Source organism: Antennarius striatus, chromosome 11 (assembly GCF_040054535.1).
Source record: "Antennarius striatus isolate MH-2024 chromosome 11, ASM4005453v1, whole genome shotgun sequence".
NCBI classification, from domain to species: domain Eukaryota; kingdom Metazoa; phylum Chordata; class Actinopteri; order Lophiiformes; family Antennariidae; genus Antennarius; species Antennarius striatus.
Genome location: NC_090786.1, coordinates 1,440,672 through 1,462,180, shown reverse-complemented (window position 1 = coordinate 1,462,180; position 21,509 = coordinate 1,440,672). Strand labels below are relative to the sequence as shown.

The window sequence follows — 21,509 nt, the reverse complement described above, 5'->3', positions numbered from 1 at the left end:
CACCTAAAAGCCTTTAATTTTCTCAAAGACCAACAGTATATGAAAAAAGTTTTAAAATAGGCCATTTATTGAAGATGAGTTCTCAGGTGAGCTCTCAGCTGTAACCCAACCCCCACACTGTTGCCTATCTGGTCAGCAGCCCATACAGAATACACAAGTCTAAGATGCACTGCCTTCCCCCATAGTTACCTGCTGTTTCAGGTGTCAACTACATTGGCAAATCAATTGTAGCATGCCAGGCACATTTGGCTAGCAGTGACTTGGCTCTTGAAATTTCAGGAAAGAGTCGTGAATGCAATCCCTTTAGCGCAGCTCAATCTAGTGGATGGATAACACAACCACAGTAGTTTATATTCTATGGCCCTATAATGTGGAGGCCCTATTCTGGTAAAAGCAGTCTTAGAATAGGCCATTCATTGAAGATGCACCTAATAATCCAGTGTGTCTTATAGTGCGAAAAATACTGTACTGTAAGAAAGCACTTTGGACAGAGGACAGGTTTATGACTCACTTTGAAATCAAGAGATTAGTGTATATAATTCATTCATTCATTCATCATCTACCGCTTCATCTGCTGTGACAAGAAGCGTGGAGCTGGACCCTATCCCAGTTGGCGTGAAGCGGGGGAAACTCTTGGTGTGATGCCAGTGCACTGCAGGTGTAAATAATTATCACAACTATTTACTGGCACTGCTTCAATGCCATAATAATGGGATGTTCAGTGTGAAAATTTAACATCATGAAACAAAATTGTCTGTTTCCAGTTGAATAGAGCTTGAAACCAGCTTTTCCACTGTGGGTAATTATTCCTCACTATCATATAGCTTCACTGAAGTACATTCCGTCAGTCACACATCCAGACAGCAAGGAGTGGTGAAGACAGTCAACCAGTCCGTCATGGCAGTGAACGTCCCAGGAGTGATAGTGATGGTGGTTTTCTACCTGCTGGTCCTTGGGACCGGAATCTGGGCTTCTTTCAAGTCCAAGAGGAAACAGAAGAAAAGTTCAGCCACTGGAATGGAGATGGTCCTGCTGGGAAACCGGAGCATTAACGTGGTGGTGGGGGTCTTCACCATGACAGGTAAAGAGAGAACAGCTGACAGAAAGCGTATGACTGTGAATCCATGAACTCATAACTATTAAGGGAATTGCTCCTAACAGTATGAATTTAATTTGTTCCCCTTTGGACATTTTAGAAAGAGCAGCCAGACATTGAGTCCACAAAGAGCTGTAGAATCAGGTTGAATCTACACAAGAGTTCTTGAACAAAATGGATCACGGTTATGATCTTTGCAAAACGACTCGAGGTAAATCAGTGCCCATGTGCTGATATTCCATAGAAATTAATCAAACTGAAACTCAATGGCATTTTTTTGTCTGTTAATTGAATGTGTCTTCATTCTGTGGCAGTTTTGCTCCAGTTGTTGCGATCGTGAAATTGTTCTTCAGCTTGTCATGACATAGGTATGAATTCTTCCATGTTTAGACTTGATAGCCCAACCTGTCAACTCATCAACCAGTCAATACAAACTAGACCAGCCACATTAGTGCAAGCATTCTGTCCTGTTCATCCACATTGCTCTCTTCCTTGTTTCCCGTTTTATTAACTGCATGCCTACAGGCCCCTAGTGTGTGTTGTGTTCAGGGGCCTATATACAATGTTTGTGTGTGTGTGCTGACTAACACATATATATATGCATGTACAAAAACTGGAGAGGAAAACATAATTTCCCCATTGTGTGGACAATTAAAGGTGGATTATTATTATTATTATTATTGGCCCACAGTCTTTGCTCTTTGCCTTGTTGGGGGACAGGCCCTTGATCTGTAACCCTCAGAGGATGTGTCTTCCTATTTTCACAGAACGTGCATTTCTTGCCGCACCCTTCCTGAAGCAAACAGCACATCTCAGAGATGTGCTTTTTCTGCTGTCGCGGGTTGAGGGGCTGTTGGAGTCTATCCCAGCAGGCTTGGTGCGTGAGGCAGGGTACACTCCAGGCATTATGCCACTGCACCGCAGAACCACATGCAGGACAAAAAAACACGCACGAACACAATCACAACTATGGACAATTTAAGACTGGCCAACTCACCCAAAGCCCAAGTTTTTGGAGTTAGGAGGAAGCCAGAGACCCCAGAGAGAACCCACACAGACACAGGGGGAACATGCGAACTCCGCACAGAGTGAGACTCTAGCCGGGAACCGCCTTACTGTGTGGCGACGGCTCACCTCTGTGCCGCCTCGACAACGCAGTAACAAACCCAATGATATTTTTAAAGTATTAACTTCAACTACTCTTGTTGTATACACCTTCATAACTTTTCAATAACTTCCAAACGTTGCATCATTATTAACACTTCATTATTTTATCAGATTTTATATAATATCCCAAAGGAGAACCATGTCCATGACCTCCACAGTGATCAGGGTCAAGCTCTTATCAGTGGGCAGGGAATAACTGGTTTCCAGTTGTTCATCCAGTTCTGCTGCTGTTACAGCTGCATTCTAGTGATCCAAAGTAGTTCTGTAAAGAGAAATAAGATCATTACGTTAATCTGTTTTCATTGTGGGAGAGTATAAACACCTACAACATCAGATTTGTTGTTTTAGGTCTTGTTTCTTTTATTTTCCTAACAATGACCTGTGTTCTTGATATTCTCATCTTTATCAATCCATTAATTGACTCCATGTTTATTGATCCATCCTGTAGCTACGTGGATTGGAGGAGGTTTCATTAATGGTGCAGTTGAGATGATGTGCACACCATCCTTGGGGCTTGTCCGGGCAATAGTTCTGTTCTTGTCATTCAGCTCAACGTTTATCATTGGTAAGAGTTTTAATTACATCTGCTTGAATACAGTATGTGTAAAATACAAACTTGATTGTCCCTTATTAATGCTAATAGTAAAATTTGAATTTACAAATTTTGTTTTTTTTGTTTTCAACAACTTAACATCACAAGACTGATTTAAAAAAAAACCTGATTGTGTACTGATCCATCATATAGCTTTTATATACTGCATCCTGTTCACATTTTCTTTTTTCTGTTTATGTATTGTACATTTCAATGCAGGAGGTCTCCTGTTTGTCAAACCCCTGAGAGAATTAAACTGTATGACGATGCTGGACTCGTTCGACATCAAGTATGGAAAAGTAATAACGGCTGGAATGAGTCTCTTCTCACTGTTTATTGATCTCACCTGGCTGCCTGCAACACTCACTGGTTTAGGTACAGTGTACATTGTTGACACACACACACACACACACACACACACACACTCAGTACATTTCTCTATGTCTTACAGGAGGAACCATGAGTGTGGTTCTGGATTTGCCATTCTCTGTTTGTATCTGGATCTCAGCTGCTGTCGTCATCATCTACACCCTGATGGGAGGTCTCTACTCTGTGGCCTACACAGATATCATACAGCTGGTCCTCATTTTAGTAGGCTTGGTGAGTTATCAGACAGTTTACCAGGTGTAAAAACTTTAAAACTGAAAAAGAAAAAAAATTCTGCAGGTTCCCAAATTGACTGTAGGTATGAGTGCATGTGTGCGTGTTTGTCTGTTTCTCTGTGTGGCTCTGCAGTGCACTGGCGTCGCGCCCCGAGCTTCCCCTGCCTCACAGCCCAAGCCAGTTGGGATAGGCTCCAGCTCCCCGTGACCCTCGACAGCAAATAAAGGGGTAGAAAATTGATGGATGGATGGATTTCTGCAGATGAATTTATGTACCGTTTGCATAATTACAATCAGGTCCCTTTGAAAGTCCCAAAAAGAACGACTCAGCAGATTAAACCAGTCTAGCATGAGGTGCCGCATGCTAATGACCCGAATTAGTATAAAAAAGGCTCGGTAAAACTCATTTCAACGACGCCCTTTGACTGCCCCTGGCACCCCCATCAACCATTGTTGAGGAGACAGATGGGTGTCAACTGTGGTCATTGGAATATGAATAGCACCGACCACACCACACAGGGTTAAGCTGGGAAAAGACCAGCCACCACCAGAACTGAAGAAGCCTATTGGATGAGAGGGCAAAAAAATTCAAGAAACTTTCTTAAAAGTCCAGTGGATTGATTTAAACAGTTTTGGATTATGTATTTTCTTTATTTCTCTCTCAGTCCATCTGTGTTCCCTTTGTCCTGACGAGTCCTCACACCTTGGACATCAGTCAGACTCTGATGAACAACACCTTAAACGCTCCCTGGATTGGTCAACCAGAGATGAAGAAGATCTGGATCATGATTGATGACTTCTTATATTTTGTGAGGAAACTACAGTATGACCTTTATTGTCTTTATTGATATCTGTAGAATAGTGATCAATGTCAGATATATTAAAAGACTGAACTGTGGTTTAGTAACAAGAAGAAGCATCAGAATTTGTCTGATTTACTTTCAGGCACTGGGGGGCTTGGGATACCAGGCCTTCCACCAGAGGACCTTGGCAGCTTCTTCTACAGCTTTAGCAAAGATCTCCTGCTTTGCTGCGGCTTTCCTCATGTTCATATTTGCAATTCCTCCTGTACTCATTGGAGCAGCTGCTGCATCCACAGGTAATAATGAAGAACCTTGTGTTTCTGGTCTTGTCTTGAAAACTGTTTCTCCATGTTTCAATGACTGTTGTTCAGACATTGGAGCTCTCTGAGCAGCATTGAGATTATTTTATTTGACTTTTAAGACAACATTTAACCTGCTTTCAAAAGAAACGAGAGCCTCTTGCAGCTGAGAATATTCAGAAATTTCATGTCTTTCTAAAGTTACTGAGAGTCAAAACCTCCTGCATGGAAGCTGAGAGTCTCACAGTAAATGTTCACAGTCAATGTCGTAATGGCTGCTCATTTTGCCTGTATGTCTTCATTACTGGCAACTGATTTCTGCTGATGACTTTTTTGAGTTCTGAACACCTGACTTTCAATCGGTCCGTGGATCAACCTTTTGCGGGGTTTGAAAGAGTCATCACACAGAGACAACACCGGTCAGAGTTACGAATGTTCAAACTGCTTCAGACACTTGGAGCATCCATCATTGTTTGAGGTACCTCCACTGTTTGATTCAGATGGCTCCTGGATCTAGTGGGGTTCTTCAGGCAGTGTTCCTCTGCCTGGTTTTTCTTCCACTGGGAAAAGGTTGTTTTTTTTCTAGAAAGGTTTAGGGTAGTGTGTCTTAGTGTGGTAATAATCTCTCTGCAAACCGATTGTAGGGGCCCACAGGAGCAGAGCACTTCAATTTTTCTTTTTTCTTTTGTCCAAACTTCAGACTGGAACCAGACCACCTATGGTTCTCCATCTCCATATGAACGTGGAGAAGCAGCTTTGGCTCTCCCCATCGCCCTGCAGCACCTCACCCCCACCTTCATCTCCATCATCGGTATTGGATGTGTGGCTGCTGCTGTGATGTCATCAGCTGACTCTGCTTTACTTTCTGCATCTTCTGTCTTCACCAATAACATTTACAAGAACATCCTGAGACCAAAGGTAAGAAAAGAGCTGTATCTTAATGATTCTCTGTCAGAAATAGACATGGACAGAGGTTTACAGGTTGTCCATCAGGTCATACCATTCACAATTAACAATACTGTAACCCAGCAGAGAAACCTGACCAAACTGAGTTTAATACTGACATATATATATATATAAAAATTGTATTTTTTTATATATGCTGTGCACTGAACAATAAGGTGCGCCGTGTGTTTGGTTAAAGTACGGAAATTCAATAATTTTTTGTGGCTCAGTGGTAGAACATGTTGTCCAATGATCATAGGATCTGCTGTTTGATTCCTACTCCCCTCGTCACCCCTAGTTGTCTCCTTGGGCAAGACACTTTACCTCCAGTGAGGGACTCACTGGTGTGTGTATAAGCATGATTGTTCTGGTGGGGGTCAGAGAGGCTGTTGACGCGGATTGGCTGCCATGTTTCTGTCAGTCTGCCCCAAAGCAGTGGTGGCTACAGATGTAGTTTACCATCACCATGTATGAATGAGGAGTGAATGAATAATGGATCTACTGTCAAGTCTTTGAGTGTCTAGAAAAGCTAAAATTCAAGCCATTATTATTATTATTATTATTATTATAAAACAGAAGAAATGAAAGGCACAAGAGATGAAATCAAATGAAAATTAGGTTGATAGACAAAACACGATTGTCATTGGAAAGATAACATAATTAATAGTAGACACAACTGCAGGATTAATGTTTGGATAATCTTTCTTCTGTCCCTCAGGCATCAGACCGAGAGTGTCAGTGGGTGGTCTGGGCTTCTGTGGTGGTCGTGGGCCTGGTTGGAACATCACTCACCATGTTGAATAACAGCATCACATTATTTTGGTTCTTTAGTACTGAAATGTGTTACATTATCATGTTCCCTGAACTCCTCTGTGTTCTCTACTTCAACATCTCTAATGGTTATGGGGCTATCATGGGTGTGCTGGTGGGATTGATGTTAAAGTTGCTGAGTGGAGACCCGTCACTAGGATTAGAGCCAGTCCTACATTTCCCAGGATGCACTCTGGAGGATGGTGTTTATGTCCAGTACGCTCCAATTAAGACCATCTCCATGCTGTCTGCCATTGCTGCCATCTTGTTGTTCTCCTACCTGGCTTCTGTCCTCTTCAACAAAGGTGTTCTACCTGAGAAGTGGGATGTGTTCAAAGTGAAAGCCCAGCACTCACCAGTACCACTGTCACCAGTAGGTGGCGCCATGGCCATGAAATGAGAAAGCGGAAAATGACAGCTCCAAGTTAAAACTGATGTCTTCCTTGCTCGATGGGCCCCAGTAATCATGTATTTTATCATATCAGAATGAGACAGCCCAAGATTAACTCTAGCAGAACACTGGTTAAGCATATTTCCTCTTTTTTCGTGCAGGTTATTCCTCTCTGTGGATATGTACTGCACAACAAGCCATGAACTATTTTGATTTTTGACTGTATAGGTTTGCCAAATTGTATTTTGTTGTGTGTTGTTGATATTTTGTTCTGTTATTGTATCAAGACTTCAATAAAAAGAAAGTAAAGAACAAAACAAAAAGCAAATGTAGCACAACTGAATGGTGCACCAGAACAAGCTGGAGTGATTCTGGTCAGACATTAAACAACAGGATCAATACAAATGAAAGTGACAAAATAAGAATGTTAAGAAATATACTTATTTGAAATCCTGCTCGTTTGTGATAAGATAAAAATGTCAAACAAGAACCAATTCAGAGACTGCAACATCCTGCGACACCCCTTGAATACAAAATTTGACCTACTTGTATCGGTCAAAGATCAAAGCTAGTTATCTGACCTATTTTGATAGTGTAAAGCACTAGCTTTGATCTATGGGCTTACTCACACTGGCCTCGTCTTTCTATCTTATCTGGTTCCCGAGTATGAAGAAGTTAAAATTTGACCTTGACCTAGCTTTCTCAAGGTCAGGTCATCATTTCATTTTCATCCCGTTGCTGCCTGAGTGATGTGCTTGTTGTTTCATCTTTCTATCTGAACGGTTGTGAAGATATTTGGTGGACGGACGAACGAACGAATGAACATACAAACGCTGACAAATACTTCACCGATTTGAAGCAGGATGTAATCACAGACGTTCAGTCTTAACTTTCAAGATCACAAGCTTTATGAGTAAGAAAATTACATTGATCCAGATATCTATTTCTACCAAAGATAGAGATATAGATAGATAGAAAGATAGAGATAGAGCTTGATGCCTCCACAGTCTTGCAGTCAGAAGGTCAAGAGTGGAAAACTACTGAGGAGAGAGCAGAAAGAAGCCCAACAAGTTCATGAAATCACCACACCCAAGTCTCTGTACCAAGTACCTGTACTTATTATGGATTTATGATCTTACTACTTAAAAATGTCTCAGACAGTCATAGCAAGTGAATCTCAGTCCAAGCTTGTTCTTCATGTAAACCAGTCTGTGTAACGCCTGTGGCATTTTTTTTTAAACTATTGACACTATAAAACCAGTGAGAACAACATTCTGGTCCATCAGCCTCTACAATTTTTAAACATTCTGGAGTCTGAAGTCTAGGAAGACCACAGTCATTAAGGATTCATGATCAGGGACTTCAGCTTCAAAGTCTGCATGATTAATTGAATGATGGTGAATAGCAGAACAGTTCAGAAAAAAAGTGTTAAGTTATGAACATGGACATGCAGCATCATGTCGGACGTTGTCTCATCACTCTATACGTTTAGTTTGTAGGTTTGTTTTCACACGGGGTCAATTCTCTTGCATTGAAACCTCATCATTGAATCATTTTAACTCTGTTTCAGAGTTGTATTTATTGTAAATATAAGACATTATCCGCAGGAAGGATCCATTTATTTTGCCTGTCTGCATCTTATCCAGTGGGTACAGAATGTGTTCAGAACCCCTTATTTTTTCAGTCTTTGAATCTGTCTGTCGGAGCTTTAAATGTCGCTTTGATGTCTTTGACTGAAAATATTTGTTCCCAGTTTCCAAACCAACGTTGCAGTTTGGGAAAACTAAATAACCAAAATGTCCTGCTTGTTGTAAAGATTTCCCCACAGTGACCACTGATTCTATCAGAAATGATGGATCAACCAAAGACCCAGAGCCAAACTGGAATGGGAACCAAAACCAAACTGGAACCAGTGGACGTGGAACCCAGATTCTAACACACTGAACCCAAATGCACACAAACACAAAGACAGAGAGACAACTGATGGTGTTGACCCTCCACACACACAACCTACTGAACAGAGAGGCTCCGCCTCCCTTTGTAACCTCCCAACGAGACTCATCACCTTCAGCTGGGGGCGTGGCACAGGTGAGGCCACTGGCTCTGACGAGCAGGTAGACCGTGACCTGGAGCTGACCTCTGTCCACATCCAGACAGAAGTTTGTCTTTTATTCCTTGTTGTTCTGGACTGGAGCAACATTTACAGACGTTACTACACACTTCAGACCACCAGGGGAACAGAAACACAACCAGGGTTCTCCACTCTGACCCTCAGCCATCATTTAACCCTTCCTCTGAGCACACACCATGAACACAAACATCACACATCTTCTGATCAACTGGGGTTGATTCTCAAAGACTCCACAGCGATGGAGTCGTGAACGTTGAAGATGGTTGAAGTTCATATTGTACAGCGCACCAATTATTTGAGTTAAATAACAGTAATTAGTTGACGAAGTTAATTCAGAAAATTACTCCTTCAAGCAATGTACTTTAAATTTAAAATCAACAATTGGAAAGAGAGAAAGAAAGAGAAAATTCCATCATCAATCATTTTCAAAACTAGTTGAATTCTTGTGATGTTTACTCAGATATGTTCAATCATGTAATCATTGTCTATCCATTATAACTGCCGAGAAAAGAATTGTCTTACTCAGGCATTGTGTGTGTGTGCATGTGTGTGTGTAGGAACACAAGGATCATAGATCAATCCTTCCATCACACACTGCAAACCAGGGAATGTAAATGAGGCTTTGGGTCATTTTCTTTGAGTCCTGACGTCTGGAACAGAAACGTTATTGTCTATATTAAAAAAAAAGACAGTTCAACGTACCACGAAAATCAAACTATGATTCAGCATCTCTGTCATTTGCATTTGACCTTATCTGACACGCGGCTCAACAATGTACAGTGATACCTCTGTACTTGACCGCCTCTATACTCGACCAAATCGGTGCTCGACCAAAAAATTCGAGTAGAAAATGTATCGGACCCCGAACAGATTTTCGGTACTCGACTAGCCGAGTCGACCCGAATGCACTCCTCGGCCAGCGGGTAAGCGTCAGTTCGACTCAGACCGCCAGCGGAGTAACACGTACGCAAGTTACGTACGCAAAGACGTACGGAAATTATAGCAAAATATGAAAGTGGTGTACGAGTGTCCGACCTCGCGTCGCAGTACGAAATGGCAAAGTCAACCATTTCCACTATCTTGAAGCAGAAGCACCTGACAATGGACAGGTTCCTTCTTAAAGATTAGAGGAAGGCTACTGCCCAGCCAGATTCACCTCCATGGAAGAGAGAGAGAAGGGAGAAAACCCCTGGAGGCGCGTTACCTAGCGTCATCATAGAAGGGATTCTCCTTCCATGATGACGCTAGTGCCATCAACCACTCTCCGAAACGTAAGTAAATTATACAAAATGGTTTATAATGCTTTATCTTTATCATGTACTGCTTGTGCAAATTTACGTATTCATTGTTGTTTAGATACACGTTCTTATAATATTTTAGGTATTTTTCTAAATGGTAAGAACGGATTAAAATACTTTCCATTATTTCTTATGGGAAAATTGGTTCCGGTGGTCGAACAAATCGGTGCTCAACCACCACCTCAGAACGGATTATGGTCGAGTACAGAGGTATTACTGTACTTTCACATTTGGTGCGATACTGCCCTCTTGTGTTAGTCATTACCCGTCGTGGGACCACATAAAAAAAAAAGCAAACACATTTCACACCTACAGACTATTAAGTGAAACCAATTCACATAAGCTGCATGTTATTCGACTTAGGAGGAAGTCAGAGAACCCGGAGAGAACCCACGGGGAGAACATGCAAACTGGAGCGAGACTCAAACCTGCTTAGTAGTGCGGCAACAGCGCTACCCACCGCGCCACCGCGCCACCCTGGAGTATGTCAGTTTTTGTTGCTGCTAGTCTCCTCCTTAGTTCTCCTCGTGTCTTTTGTTTCCACATGTTGCTTATAAGCCCAATCAACTCTCATTTCCCAGGTCAGATCACCACTACCCCACTTCCACTTTCCATATGGTCAACTACCTTTGACGTGGTCTTGTAAAATGAAAGATTTAGTTTGCGTATGCTCTGTCTTGAGCTTTTTTCCATGATCATCTGCCTGTCAGAAGTGCTAGCTTCTCTCGAAAGACAATTCCCAGTCCTGGGAGCTGCGATTTATATTCAAGGAAACAATGATCACAATGCAGATGTGTGAGGGATCTTTCAAACATGCTGCTTGGAGAAACTTTTGAGAGTGCCTTTTTAAAAACAGTGAGACCACTTCAGGCTTGATAATGTGCATTAGTTCTGCGCTACATGAACTACTACACTGAGGTGTGGGGAAACATATCAAAGCAGTTTACAGCCTCGATTCTTGGGGCAGAAAAAAAGCCATAAGAATTCTTCACAATGCCCACCCATTCGATCCAATCGGTCAAGGCGGAGGACCGCCCTCCAGAGTCTGGGTCCTATCCAGAGTTTTTTGCTCAGTGAGGGAGTTTTTCCCCAACGCTGTCTCTTATTCTTGCTCTGGAGGGTTTTGTTGGGTTTCTCTGTCTGTTAAAGCGCTTTGACATGTCTGACGATGTTATTAAGCACTATATAAATAAAGGTTGATTGATTGATTGAACAGTATCATTGTGCACCAACAACCAACTCACAGCAAAAGTGAGTAGGGTAAACTGTAGTTCCTCTCCAACATCTTGATTGCTCTGTGTTTACATATGTCAGCAGAACCATAGAGAGGGGCGTGACTTGGAGCGATGATTACTTAAGTCAAACACTCTCCTTGTGTTTTGCATGTTAATCACATCTGTGGCTCTGACTGTTTGAACTGAAGTGACTGAGAAATCATAGTTGATGAAAGACTTGTATTTCATTCACAAAAAGAAGGTGAACTGACTTCTTTTGTCAAGTGTCAGTTCACCTGTCAGTTGTGTTTCCCCAAATCTGCTCCGGGGTTTCCTCATGTTACAACCCGTCTCGAGGGGAAGTAACACAATAACACAGATGTAAAACAGGTAATGGAATTTATTGTGGAACTCAAATTTACGAAAAATGCTTACATAAGACACAATAATCCGAGGACGAAGAAGAGTGAGAAGGCCAATCGGTGCTGTTTAAAGAGGAGGGCTCACGCTGAACTAAAAATATACCACACTCTGGCTAAAAAGAAATATCAAAAGTGAAACCAAAAATATCTCCCAGATGTAGTTTACCATCACCATGTATGAATGAGGAGTGAATGAATAATGGATCTACTGTCAAGTCTTTGAGTGTCTAGAAAAGCTAAAATTTAAGCTATTATTATTATATTATAAAACAAGAAATGAAAGGCACGAGAGATGAAATCAAATGAAAATTAGGTTGATAGACAAAACACGATTGTCATTGGAAAGATAACATAATTAATAGTAGACACAACTGCAGGATTAATGTTTGGATAATCTTTCTTCTGTCCCTCAGGCATCAGACCGAGAGTGTCAGTGGGTGGTCTGGGCTTCTGTGGTGGTCGTGGGCCTGGTTGGAACATCATTCACCATGTTGAATAACAGCATCACATTATTTTGGTTCTTTAGTACTGAAATGTGTTACATTATCATGTTCCCTGAACTCCTCTGTGTTCTCTACTTCAACATCTCCAATGGTTATGGGGCTATCATGGGTGTACTGGTGGGATTGATGTTAAAGCTGATGAGTGGAGACCCATCATTAGGATTAGAACCAGTCCTACATTTCCCAGGATGCACTCTGGAGGATGGTGTTTATGTCCAGTACGCTCCATTTAAGACCATCTCCATGCTGTCTGCCATTGCTGCCATCTTGTTGTTCTCCTACCTGGCTTCTGTCCTCTTCAACAAAGGTGTTCTACCTGAGAAGTGGGATGTGTTCACAGTGAAAGCCCAACACTCACCAGTACCACTGTCACCAGTAGGTGGCGCCATGGCCATGAAATGAGAAAGCGGAAAATGACAGCTCCAAGTTAAAACTGATGTCTTCCTTGCTCGATGGGCCCCAGTAATCATGTATTTTATCATATCAGAATGAGACAGCCCAAGATTAACTCTAGCAGAACACTGGTTAAGCATATTTCCTCTTTTTTCGTGCAGGTTATTCCTCTCTGTGGATATGTACTGCACAACAAGCCATGAACTATTTTGATTTTTGATTGTATAGGTTTGCCAAATTGTATTTTGTTGTGTGTTGTTGATATTTTGTTCTGTTATTATATCAAGACTTCAATAAAAAGAAAGTAAAGAACAAAACAAAAAGCAAATGTAGCACAACTGAATGGTGCACCAGAACAAGCTGGAGTGATTCTGGTCAGACATTAAACAACAGGATCAATACAGATGAAAGTGACAAAATAAGAATGTTAAGAAATATACTTATTTGAAATCCTGCTTGTTTGTGATAAGATAAAAATGTCAAACAAGAACCAATTCAGAGACTGCAACATCCTGCGACACCCCTTGAATACAAAATTTGACCTACTTGTATCGGTCAAAGATCAAAGCTAGTTATCTGACCTATTTTGATAGTGTAAAGCACTAGCTTTGATCTATGGGCTTACTCACACTGGCCTCGTCTTTCTATCTTATCTGGTTCCCGAGTATGAAAAAGTTAAAATTTGACCTTGACCTAGCTTTCTCAAGGTCAGGTCATCATTTCATTTTCATCTCGTTGCTGCCTGAGTGATGTGCTTGTTGTTTCATCTTTCTACCTGAACGGTTGTGAAGATATTTGGTGGACGGACGAACGAACGAATGAACATACAAACGCTGACAAATACTTCACCGATTTGAAGCAGGATGTAATCACAGACGTTCAGTCTTAACTTTCAAGATCACAAGCTTTATGAGTAAGAAAATTACATTGATCCAGATATCTATTTCTACCAAAGATAGAGATATAGATAGATAGAAAGATAGAGATAGAGCTTGATGCCTCCACAGTCTTGCAGTCAGAAGGTCAAGAGTGGAAAACTACTGAGGAGAGAGCAGAAAGAAGCCCAACAAGTTCATGAAATCACCACACCCAAGTCTCTGTACCAAGTACCTGTACTTATTATGGATTTATGATCTTACTACTTAAAAATGTCTCAGACAGTCATAGCAAGTGAATCTCAGTCCAAGCTTGTTCTTCATGTAAACCAGTCTGTGTAACGCCTGTGGCATTTTTTTTTAAACTATTGACACTATAAAACCAGTGAGAACAACATTCTGGTCCATCAGCCTCTACAATTTTTAAACATTCTGGAGTCTGAAGTCTAGGAAGACCACAGTCATTAAGGATTCATGATCAGGGACTTCAGCTTCAAAGTCTGCATGATTAATTGAATGATGGTGAATAGCAGAACAGTTCAGAAAAAAAGTGTTAAGTTATGAACATGGACATGCAGCATCATGTCGGGCGTTGTCTCATCACTCTATACGTTTAGTTTGTAGGTTTGTTTTCACACGGGGTCAATTCTCTTGCATTGAAACCTCATCATTGAATCATTTTAACTCTGTTTCAGAGTTGTATTTATTGTAAATATAAGACATTATCCGCAGGAAGGATCCATTTATTTTGCCTGTCTGCATCTTATCCAGTGGGTACAGAATGTGTTCAGAACCCCTTATTTTTTCAGTCTTTGAATCTGTCTGTCGGAGCTTTAAATGTCGCTTTGATGTCTTTGACTGAAAATATTTGTTCCCAGTTTCCAAACCAAGGTTGAAGTTTGGGAAAACTAAACCAAAATGTCCTGCTTGTTGTAAAGATTTCCCCACAGTGACCACTGATTCTATCAGAAATGATGGATCAACCAAAGACCCAGAGCCAAACTGGAATGGGAACCAAAACCAAACTGGAACCAGTGGACGTGGAACCCAGATTCTAACACACTGAACCCAAATGCACACAAACACAAAGACAGAGAGACAACTGATGGTGTTGACCCTCCACACACACAACCTACTGAACAGAGAGGCTCCGCCTCCCTTTGTAACCTCCCAACGAGACTCATCACCTTCAGCTGGGGGCGTGGCACAGGTGAGGCCACTGGCTCTGACGAGCAGGTAGACCGTGACCTGGAGCTGACCTCTGTCCACATCCAGACAGAAGTTTGTCTTTTATTCCTTGTTGTTCTGGACTGGAGCAACATTTACAGACGTTACTACACACTTCAGACCACCAGGGGAACAGAAACACAACCAGGGTTCTCCACTCTGACCCTCAGCCACCATTTAACCCTTCCTCTGAGCACACACCATGAACACAAACATCACACATCTTCTGATCAACTGGGGTTGATTCTCAAAGACTCCACAGCGATGGAGTCGTGAACGTTGAAGATGGTTGAAGTTCATATTGTACAGCGCACCAATTATTTGAGTTAAATAACAGTAATTAGTTGATGAAGTTAATTCAGAAAATTACTCCTTCAAGCAATGTACTTTAAATTTAAAATCAACAATTGGAAAGAGAGAAAGAAAGAAAATTCCATCATCAATCATTATCAACCTAGTTGAATTCTTGTGATGTTTACTCAGACATGTTCAATCATGTAATCATTGTCTATCCATTATAACTGCCGAGAAAATAATTGTCTTACTCAGGCACTGTGTGTGTGTGTGCATGTGTGTGTAGGAACACATAGATCAATCCTTCCATCACACACTGCAAACCAGGGAATGTAAATGAGGCTTTGGGTCATTTTCTTTGAGTCCTGATGTCTGGAACAGAAACGTTATTGTCTATATTAAAAAAAAAGACAGTTCAACGTACCACGAAAATCAAACTATGATTCAGCATCTCTGTCATTTGCATTTGAACTTATCTGACACGCGGCTCAATAATGTACTTTCACATTTGGTGCGATACTGCCCTCTTGTGTTAGTCATTACCGGTCGCGGGACCACATAAAAAAAAAAAAGCAAACACATGTGCACACCTACAGACTATTAAGTGAAACAAATTCACATAAGCTGCATGTTATTCGACATAGGAGGAAGTCAGAGAACCCGGAGAGAACCCACGGGGAGAACATGCAAACTGGAGCGAGACTCAAACCTGCTTAGTAGTGCGGCAACAGCGCTACCCACCGCGCCACCGCGCCACCCTGGAGTATGTCAGTTTTTGTTGCTGCTAGTCTCCTCCTTAGTTCTCCTCGTGTCTTTTGTTTCCACATGTTGCTTATAAGCCCAATCAACTCTCATTTCCCAGGTCAGATCACCACTACCCCACTTCCACTTTCCATATGGTCAACTACCTTTGACGTGGTCTTGTATAATGAAAGATTTAGTTTGCGTATGCTCTGTCTTGAGCTTTTTTCCATGATCATCTGCCTGTCAGAAGTGCTAGCTTCTCTCGAAAGACAATTCCCAGTCCTGGGAGCTGCGATTTATATTCAAGGAAACAATGATCACACTGCAGATGTGTGAGGGATCTTTCAAACATGCTGCTTGGAGAAACTTTTCAGAGTGTCTTTTTAAAAACAATGAGACCACTTCAGGCTTGATAATGTGCATTAGTTCTGCGCTACATGAACTACTACACTGAGGTGTGGGGAAACATATCAAAGCAGTTTACAGCCTCGATTCTTGGGGCAGAAAAAAAGCCATAAGAATTCTTCACAATGCCCACCCAATCGATCCAATCGGTCAAGGCGGAGGACCGCCCTCCAGAGTCTGGGTACTATCCAGAGTTTTTTGCTCAGTGAGGGAGTTTTTCCCCAACGCTGTCTCTTATTCTTGCTCTGGAGGGTTTTGTTGGGTTTCTCTGTCTGTTAAAGCGCTTTGACATGTCTGACGATGTTATTAAGCACTATATAAATAAAGGTTGATTGATTGATTGAACAGTATCATTGTGCACCAACAACCAACTCACAGCAAAAGTGAGTAGGGTAAACTGTAGTTCCTCTCCAACATCTTGATTGCTCTGTGTTTGCATATGTCAGCAGAACCATAGAGAGGGGCGTGACTTGGAGCGATGATTACTTAAGTCAAACACTCTCCTTGTGTTTTGCATGTTAATCACATCTGTGGATCTGACTGTTTGAACTGAAGTGACTGAGAAATCATAGTTGATGAAAGACTTGTATTTCATTCACAAAAAGAAGGTGAACTGACTTCTTTTGTCAAGTGTCAGTTCACCTGTCAGTTGTGTTTCCCCAAATCTGCTCCGGGGTTTCCTCATGTTACAACCCGTCTCGAGGGGAAGTAACACAATAACACAGATGTAAAACAGGTAATGGAATTTATTGTGGAACTCAAATTTACGAAAAATGCTTACATAAGACACAATAATCCAAGGACGAAGAAGAGGGAGAAGGCCAATCGGTGCTGTTTAAAGAGGAGGGCTCACGCTGAACTAAAAATATACCACACTCTGGCTAAAAAGAAATATCAAAAGTGAAACCAAAAATATCTCCCTGACATTTGAGGATGCTTTTTCCATTGATATTTTCAACTTCCTTTAAACATCTTTTTAGAGGGAGCCCGTATCTCTTCTTGTTACTATTGTGGTGTAATTTTTAATCTCTGACTTACTGATGCCGGGAACACGTGGTACCGGTAGACTTTGTCTGGAGAAACCCTTATTGGTGGTACTGAGGTCTACACTCTTGAAGGGCCCGAGCCTTTTGTTTATGCATCATCAGATTTTAATATGGGTGTACCTGGGTTTTCCATTCCGTAGTCTTCAACTTCCCCTTGTTACCATGGATACATCTGATATCTACTTACTGTCTCACAAATGCAATGCTGTTCCCACCCTTTATTGTAAGATTATACTAAAATTAACTGACTGTATTTTATTAAAACACTCAATGTTAGCAATGGTGGAGTTACTTTTCACGTACACGTTGTTTATTTTGAGGTCCCACGAACACCTGAGGCCTGTACCATAAAGCTGGATTACGGCTTAGCGAGATAACTTCAGGCTTAACCCTGGCTTTTCGGTACCATAAAGGTGGCTGATTTTCTATCGGGCTACGTTGTTGCCGTATCTAAACTTAGTGAGCTTCTACCTGAGGTATTGACTCCTTTTACTGTAGCAACAGGATCAATCGAAAATTACACTAGTGATCTAAACTCAGCTCTTTCTAGTCTGTTGGACTCAGTTGCACCTCTAAAAACTAAAACCATAGGGGTGCGCAGGTCTACACCATGGTTTAACAAGGAGACACGCGCTCTCAGACGGGCCTGTAGGAGTTTAGAGCGCAGGTGGCGTAAATCTAAATCTAAATCATGCTACATCTCTTGGCACGAATGTGTCTTAAATTACAAATGTGCTCTGTCCACCGCTAAAGCTGCCTATTTCTCCAGATTAATAAGTAAAAATAAACACAACCCTCGATTTCTGTTTAATACTGTAGCCAGATTGACCCAGAAACAGTCAACGGCAAGCAGCTTGTTATTGGCGGCTGATGATTTCCAAGATTTTTTCTGCCGTAAAATTGATAACATTAGACATGAAATAACTTCTTCAGCTTCACCTGGATCAAAATTTGATGTGGTTCCTTCTCTGGGTGTTAAAACCCAACTTTTCTCTTTAACACACTTTGAGAATGTCTCTCTGGTAGAATTAACGAAGTTGGTCTCATTCTCCAAACCTACTACATGCCTCTTAGACCCTCTCCCTGCTAAATTAGTTAAAGAATTATGGCCATTGCTGGGCCCTACTATGTTAAATGTAGTTAATCTTTCTCTTGCAACTGGTGTTGTTCCCACTAGCTTTAAAGCGGCCGTGGTTAAACCTCTGCTTAAAAAGCCACATCTCGACCAAGAGTCTTTAAATAATTATAGACCAGTTTCTAACCTTCCATTCTTATCTAAAATACTAGAAAGGGTAGTATCTCAACAGCTCTTAGATTATTTATCATTAAGCGGTCTTTTCGAACCATTCCAATCAGCTTTTCGGGCCCGCCATTCCACTGAAACAGCACTTACCAAAGTTGTGAATGATCTCCTATTAAATCTGGACTCTGATACCACTTCTGTTCTCCTTCTTTTGGATCTTAGTGCAGCATTTGATACTATAGATCACTGTATACTCCTTGACCGACTGGAGAGACAGTTTGGTGTCTGTGAGTTAGCTCTGGCTTGGTTAAAATCTTATCTATCTGATAGGACACAATGTGTCTCCTACAATAATAAAACTTCTGCCTTCTCCGACGTCAAATATGGCGTACCTCAGGGGTCTGTCCTTGGTCCTCTACTATTCTCCCTGTATGTTGCACCTCTTGGTCAAATTATACGCAGCTTTGGAATAGGTTTCCACTGTTATGCGGATGACACACAACTTTATATGCCTATAAAAGCAGATGATCGATCTGAATTGAGTAAACTAGAGGCCTGTCTTTCTGCTGTGAATAGTTGGATGTCCAGTAATTTCCTGCTCCTAAACCCAGACAAAACTGAAATGTTAATCATTGGCCCTGCACGACATAGTAACCAATTTCAAAACCTAACAATATCTGTAGATAACTGTCTTATAACCCATAGTTCAACAGTCAAGAACCTAGGAGTAACGTTAGATTCGACTCTTGCCTTTGACAAGCATATTAAAGAGGTGACAAAGATCGCCTTCTTTCATCTACGTAATATTTCCAAAATTAGGTCCTCTTTAGCCATGGCTGATGCAGAAATTTTGATTCATGCCTTTGTGTCCTCTAGACTTGACTATTGTAATGTTCTGTTATCAGGGTTGCCTCGGTCTAGAACTAGGGGCCTTCAGATGGTTCAGAACACAGCAGCAAGAATATTAACTAAAACTAGGAAATTTGACCATATCACCCCAGTTTTGGCTGCATTACACTGGCTCCCGATTCATGTTAGATCCGATTTTAAGGTACTCTTACTAACATACAAAAGCCTTAATGGGCTTGCACCAACCTATCTGTCTGATCTTGTTAAACCTTATACGCCGACTAGGGCTCTCCGCTCTCAGAATACTGGTCTCTTGTGTGTTCCTAGATTTAAAAAGAAGTCAGCTGGCCAGAGGGCCTTCTCCTATCGTGCCCCTTTCTTGTGGAATAACCTCCCTATAAATATTAGACAGTCTGAATCTGTAAATGTCTTTAAATCTAGACTCAAAACATATCTGTTCGACCTAACATATAAGTAATATCGGGGATGGCGGTCTCAATGTTTAGGTTTAGCCTAGTCCTGCCGACGAGTCATAGGATTTCTTAGTTAGGCCCCTGCCTCCCATTAATTCTCTGCTATTCTGGTCCCTCTAGCACCACTCTCGCCCCTGCTATCTCTGCTATCTCTGTTTCTCTTCCTTCTTCTGCTGTTCTCTCTCACAGGCCTTTGTGTGGTGGATCATCGGCAATCGGCTACCTCTGTCTGCTTCCATGGCTGGCGATAGCACAAGCTGTACAGTGGTCCTGTTTCACCATCCACTAGGGGAGTGCTGGTTCTGCCTCATTTGGTTCTGCTGTGGTTTTGGGGTTTTGCCAGAGTAACCTTGACTTTAACTTTTTTGAGCTGAATGACTTAGGCACTGTTTGGTCTGTCCTCAGAGTGGTGGATCCTCAGCAATCGGTGACCTCTGTGTGCTTCATCGGCTGGTGGTGACTCGCTCTACTGGATGGATCGGCATGCCTTTGTTATACATTTATTGTTACTGTTATTGTTACTGTTATTATTATTGTGTTGTTAATCTGTACATGCGGTATCTATTGCTTCGTCTGTCCACTCCTGGAAGAGGGGTCCCTCCTCTGCAGTCTTCCTGAGGTTTCTCCCATCCATTTTTTCCCCTGTTAAAAGGGTTTCTGGGGGGAGTTGTTCCTTATCCGATGCGAGGGTCGCACTGCTTGCAGTGCACAAAGGTCAGAGGGATATCGTCCATGTGCAGATTGTAAAGCCCTTTGAGACATTGCTTGTGAATCTGGGCTATATAAAAATAAATAAACTTGAAACTTGAAACTTGTAACCTATGCTGAACACCTAACCTGCTCCAGAGCAGGATAAATTCAGGATAAGAGCTCAGCAGGTATAACAGCCCCACCTACTGACCAATCAGAGCTCAGCAGGTATAATAGCCCCACCTACTGACCAATCAGAGCTCAGCAGGTATAACAGCCCCACCTACTGACCAATCAGTTCTCCTGAAAACGGGCCGTCCGTTCCCTGTGGATCTCGGGTCACAGCTTGTGTGCAGAGCGCTCAGGCAGAGAGAATATTTAGGGATGGCTGTAATCCGGTGGGATTGGCTGAACAATGACTGTAGAAAGGTAGAGGTTTTGGGGGGAGGGGTTACATTACATCTGTCAGCTGCTGGAGCCTCACATCAGGAATGGAACGCACCCCAACCACGCGCTGACAGCCCCCCACAGTGTGCATTGACCTGAGGGTCTTTGACACAGTTAATATATTTCTGAGTGATGTTGGTCATTATTATGATGTCCTGGAATCCCTCGTTGGACGGGTTACAAGCAAGACACAGATAAAATGTCATTGATCAATGATTTGTTTCAGTAAATCATGGATTGATTGATTGATTGATTGATTGATAGGTACTTTAATGTATTGTGTTGGCGATGCTGAAAACCTGTGAAGAACACAGTACGTAGAGCTGTTCATAAAGTCACGGGGCTACGATCACATGTCATAACCAAACATGTGGTTCACACACACATGTATGAACACACACATGTTACTGTAGTCAGATACACAAGTGCAGTCATAGTGGGGCAGTAATATTATAATGGCACTAACTTCCTCATTGACGCAGTCGGCCATGTTTTCCCAGAGATCCTTGCTCCGTTTGGCAGCGGCAACTGTGTTGCTTTTTGCCTGGAT

General features: G+C 41.8%; 1 protein-coding gene across 1 annotated transcript; it reads left to right on the top strand.

Moving 5' to 3' along the window:
- The first annotated feature begins 897 nt into the window (after positions 1–897).
- On the top strand, positions 898–20,630 carry LOC137604053 (uncharacterized). Its single transcript, XM_068327983.1, has 10 exons — positions 898–1,081; positions 3,075–3,230; positions 3,364–3,455; positions 4,403–4,556; positions 5,260–5,477; positions 6,223–6,429; positions 10,498–10,620; positions 12,184–12,240; positions 15,707–15,825; positions 17,712–20,630. Exons 1-10 carry the CDS (start codon positions 898–900, stop codon positions 19,825–19,827), a joined length of 3,426 nt encoding a protein of 1,141 aa, XP_068184084.1. The 3' UTR covers positions 19,828–20,630.
- The last annotated feature ends 879 nt before the right edge of the window (positions 20,631–21,509 follow it).

Coding starts and splice junctions, on each gene's coding strand:
- LOC137604053 (XM_068327983.1), top strand. CDS start 898: ATGGCAGTGAACGTCCCAGGAGTGATAGTGATGGTGGTTTTCTACCTG. Junction 3,231..3,363: donor TGCAACACTCACTGGTTTAG/GTACAGTGTACA, acceptor TCTGGATCTCAG/CTGCTGTCGTCATCATCTAC. Junction 3,456..4,402: donor TCCTCATTTTAGTAGGCTTG/GTGAGTTATCAG, acceptor ATTTACTTTCAG/GCACTGGGGGGCTTGGGATA.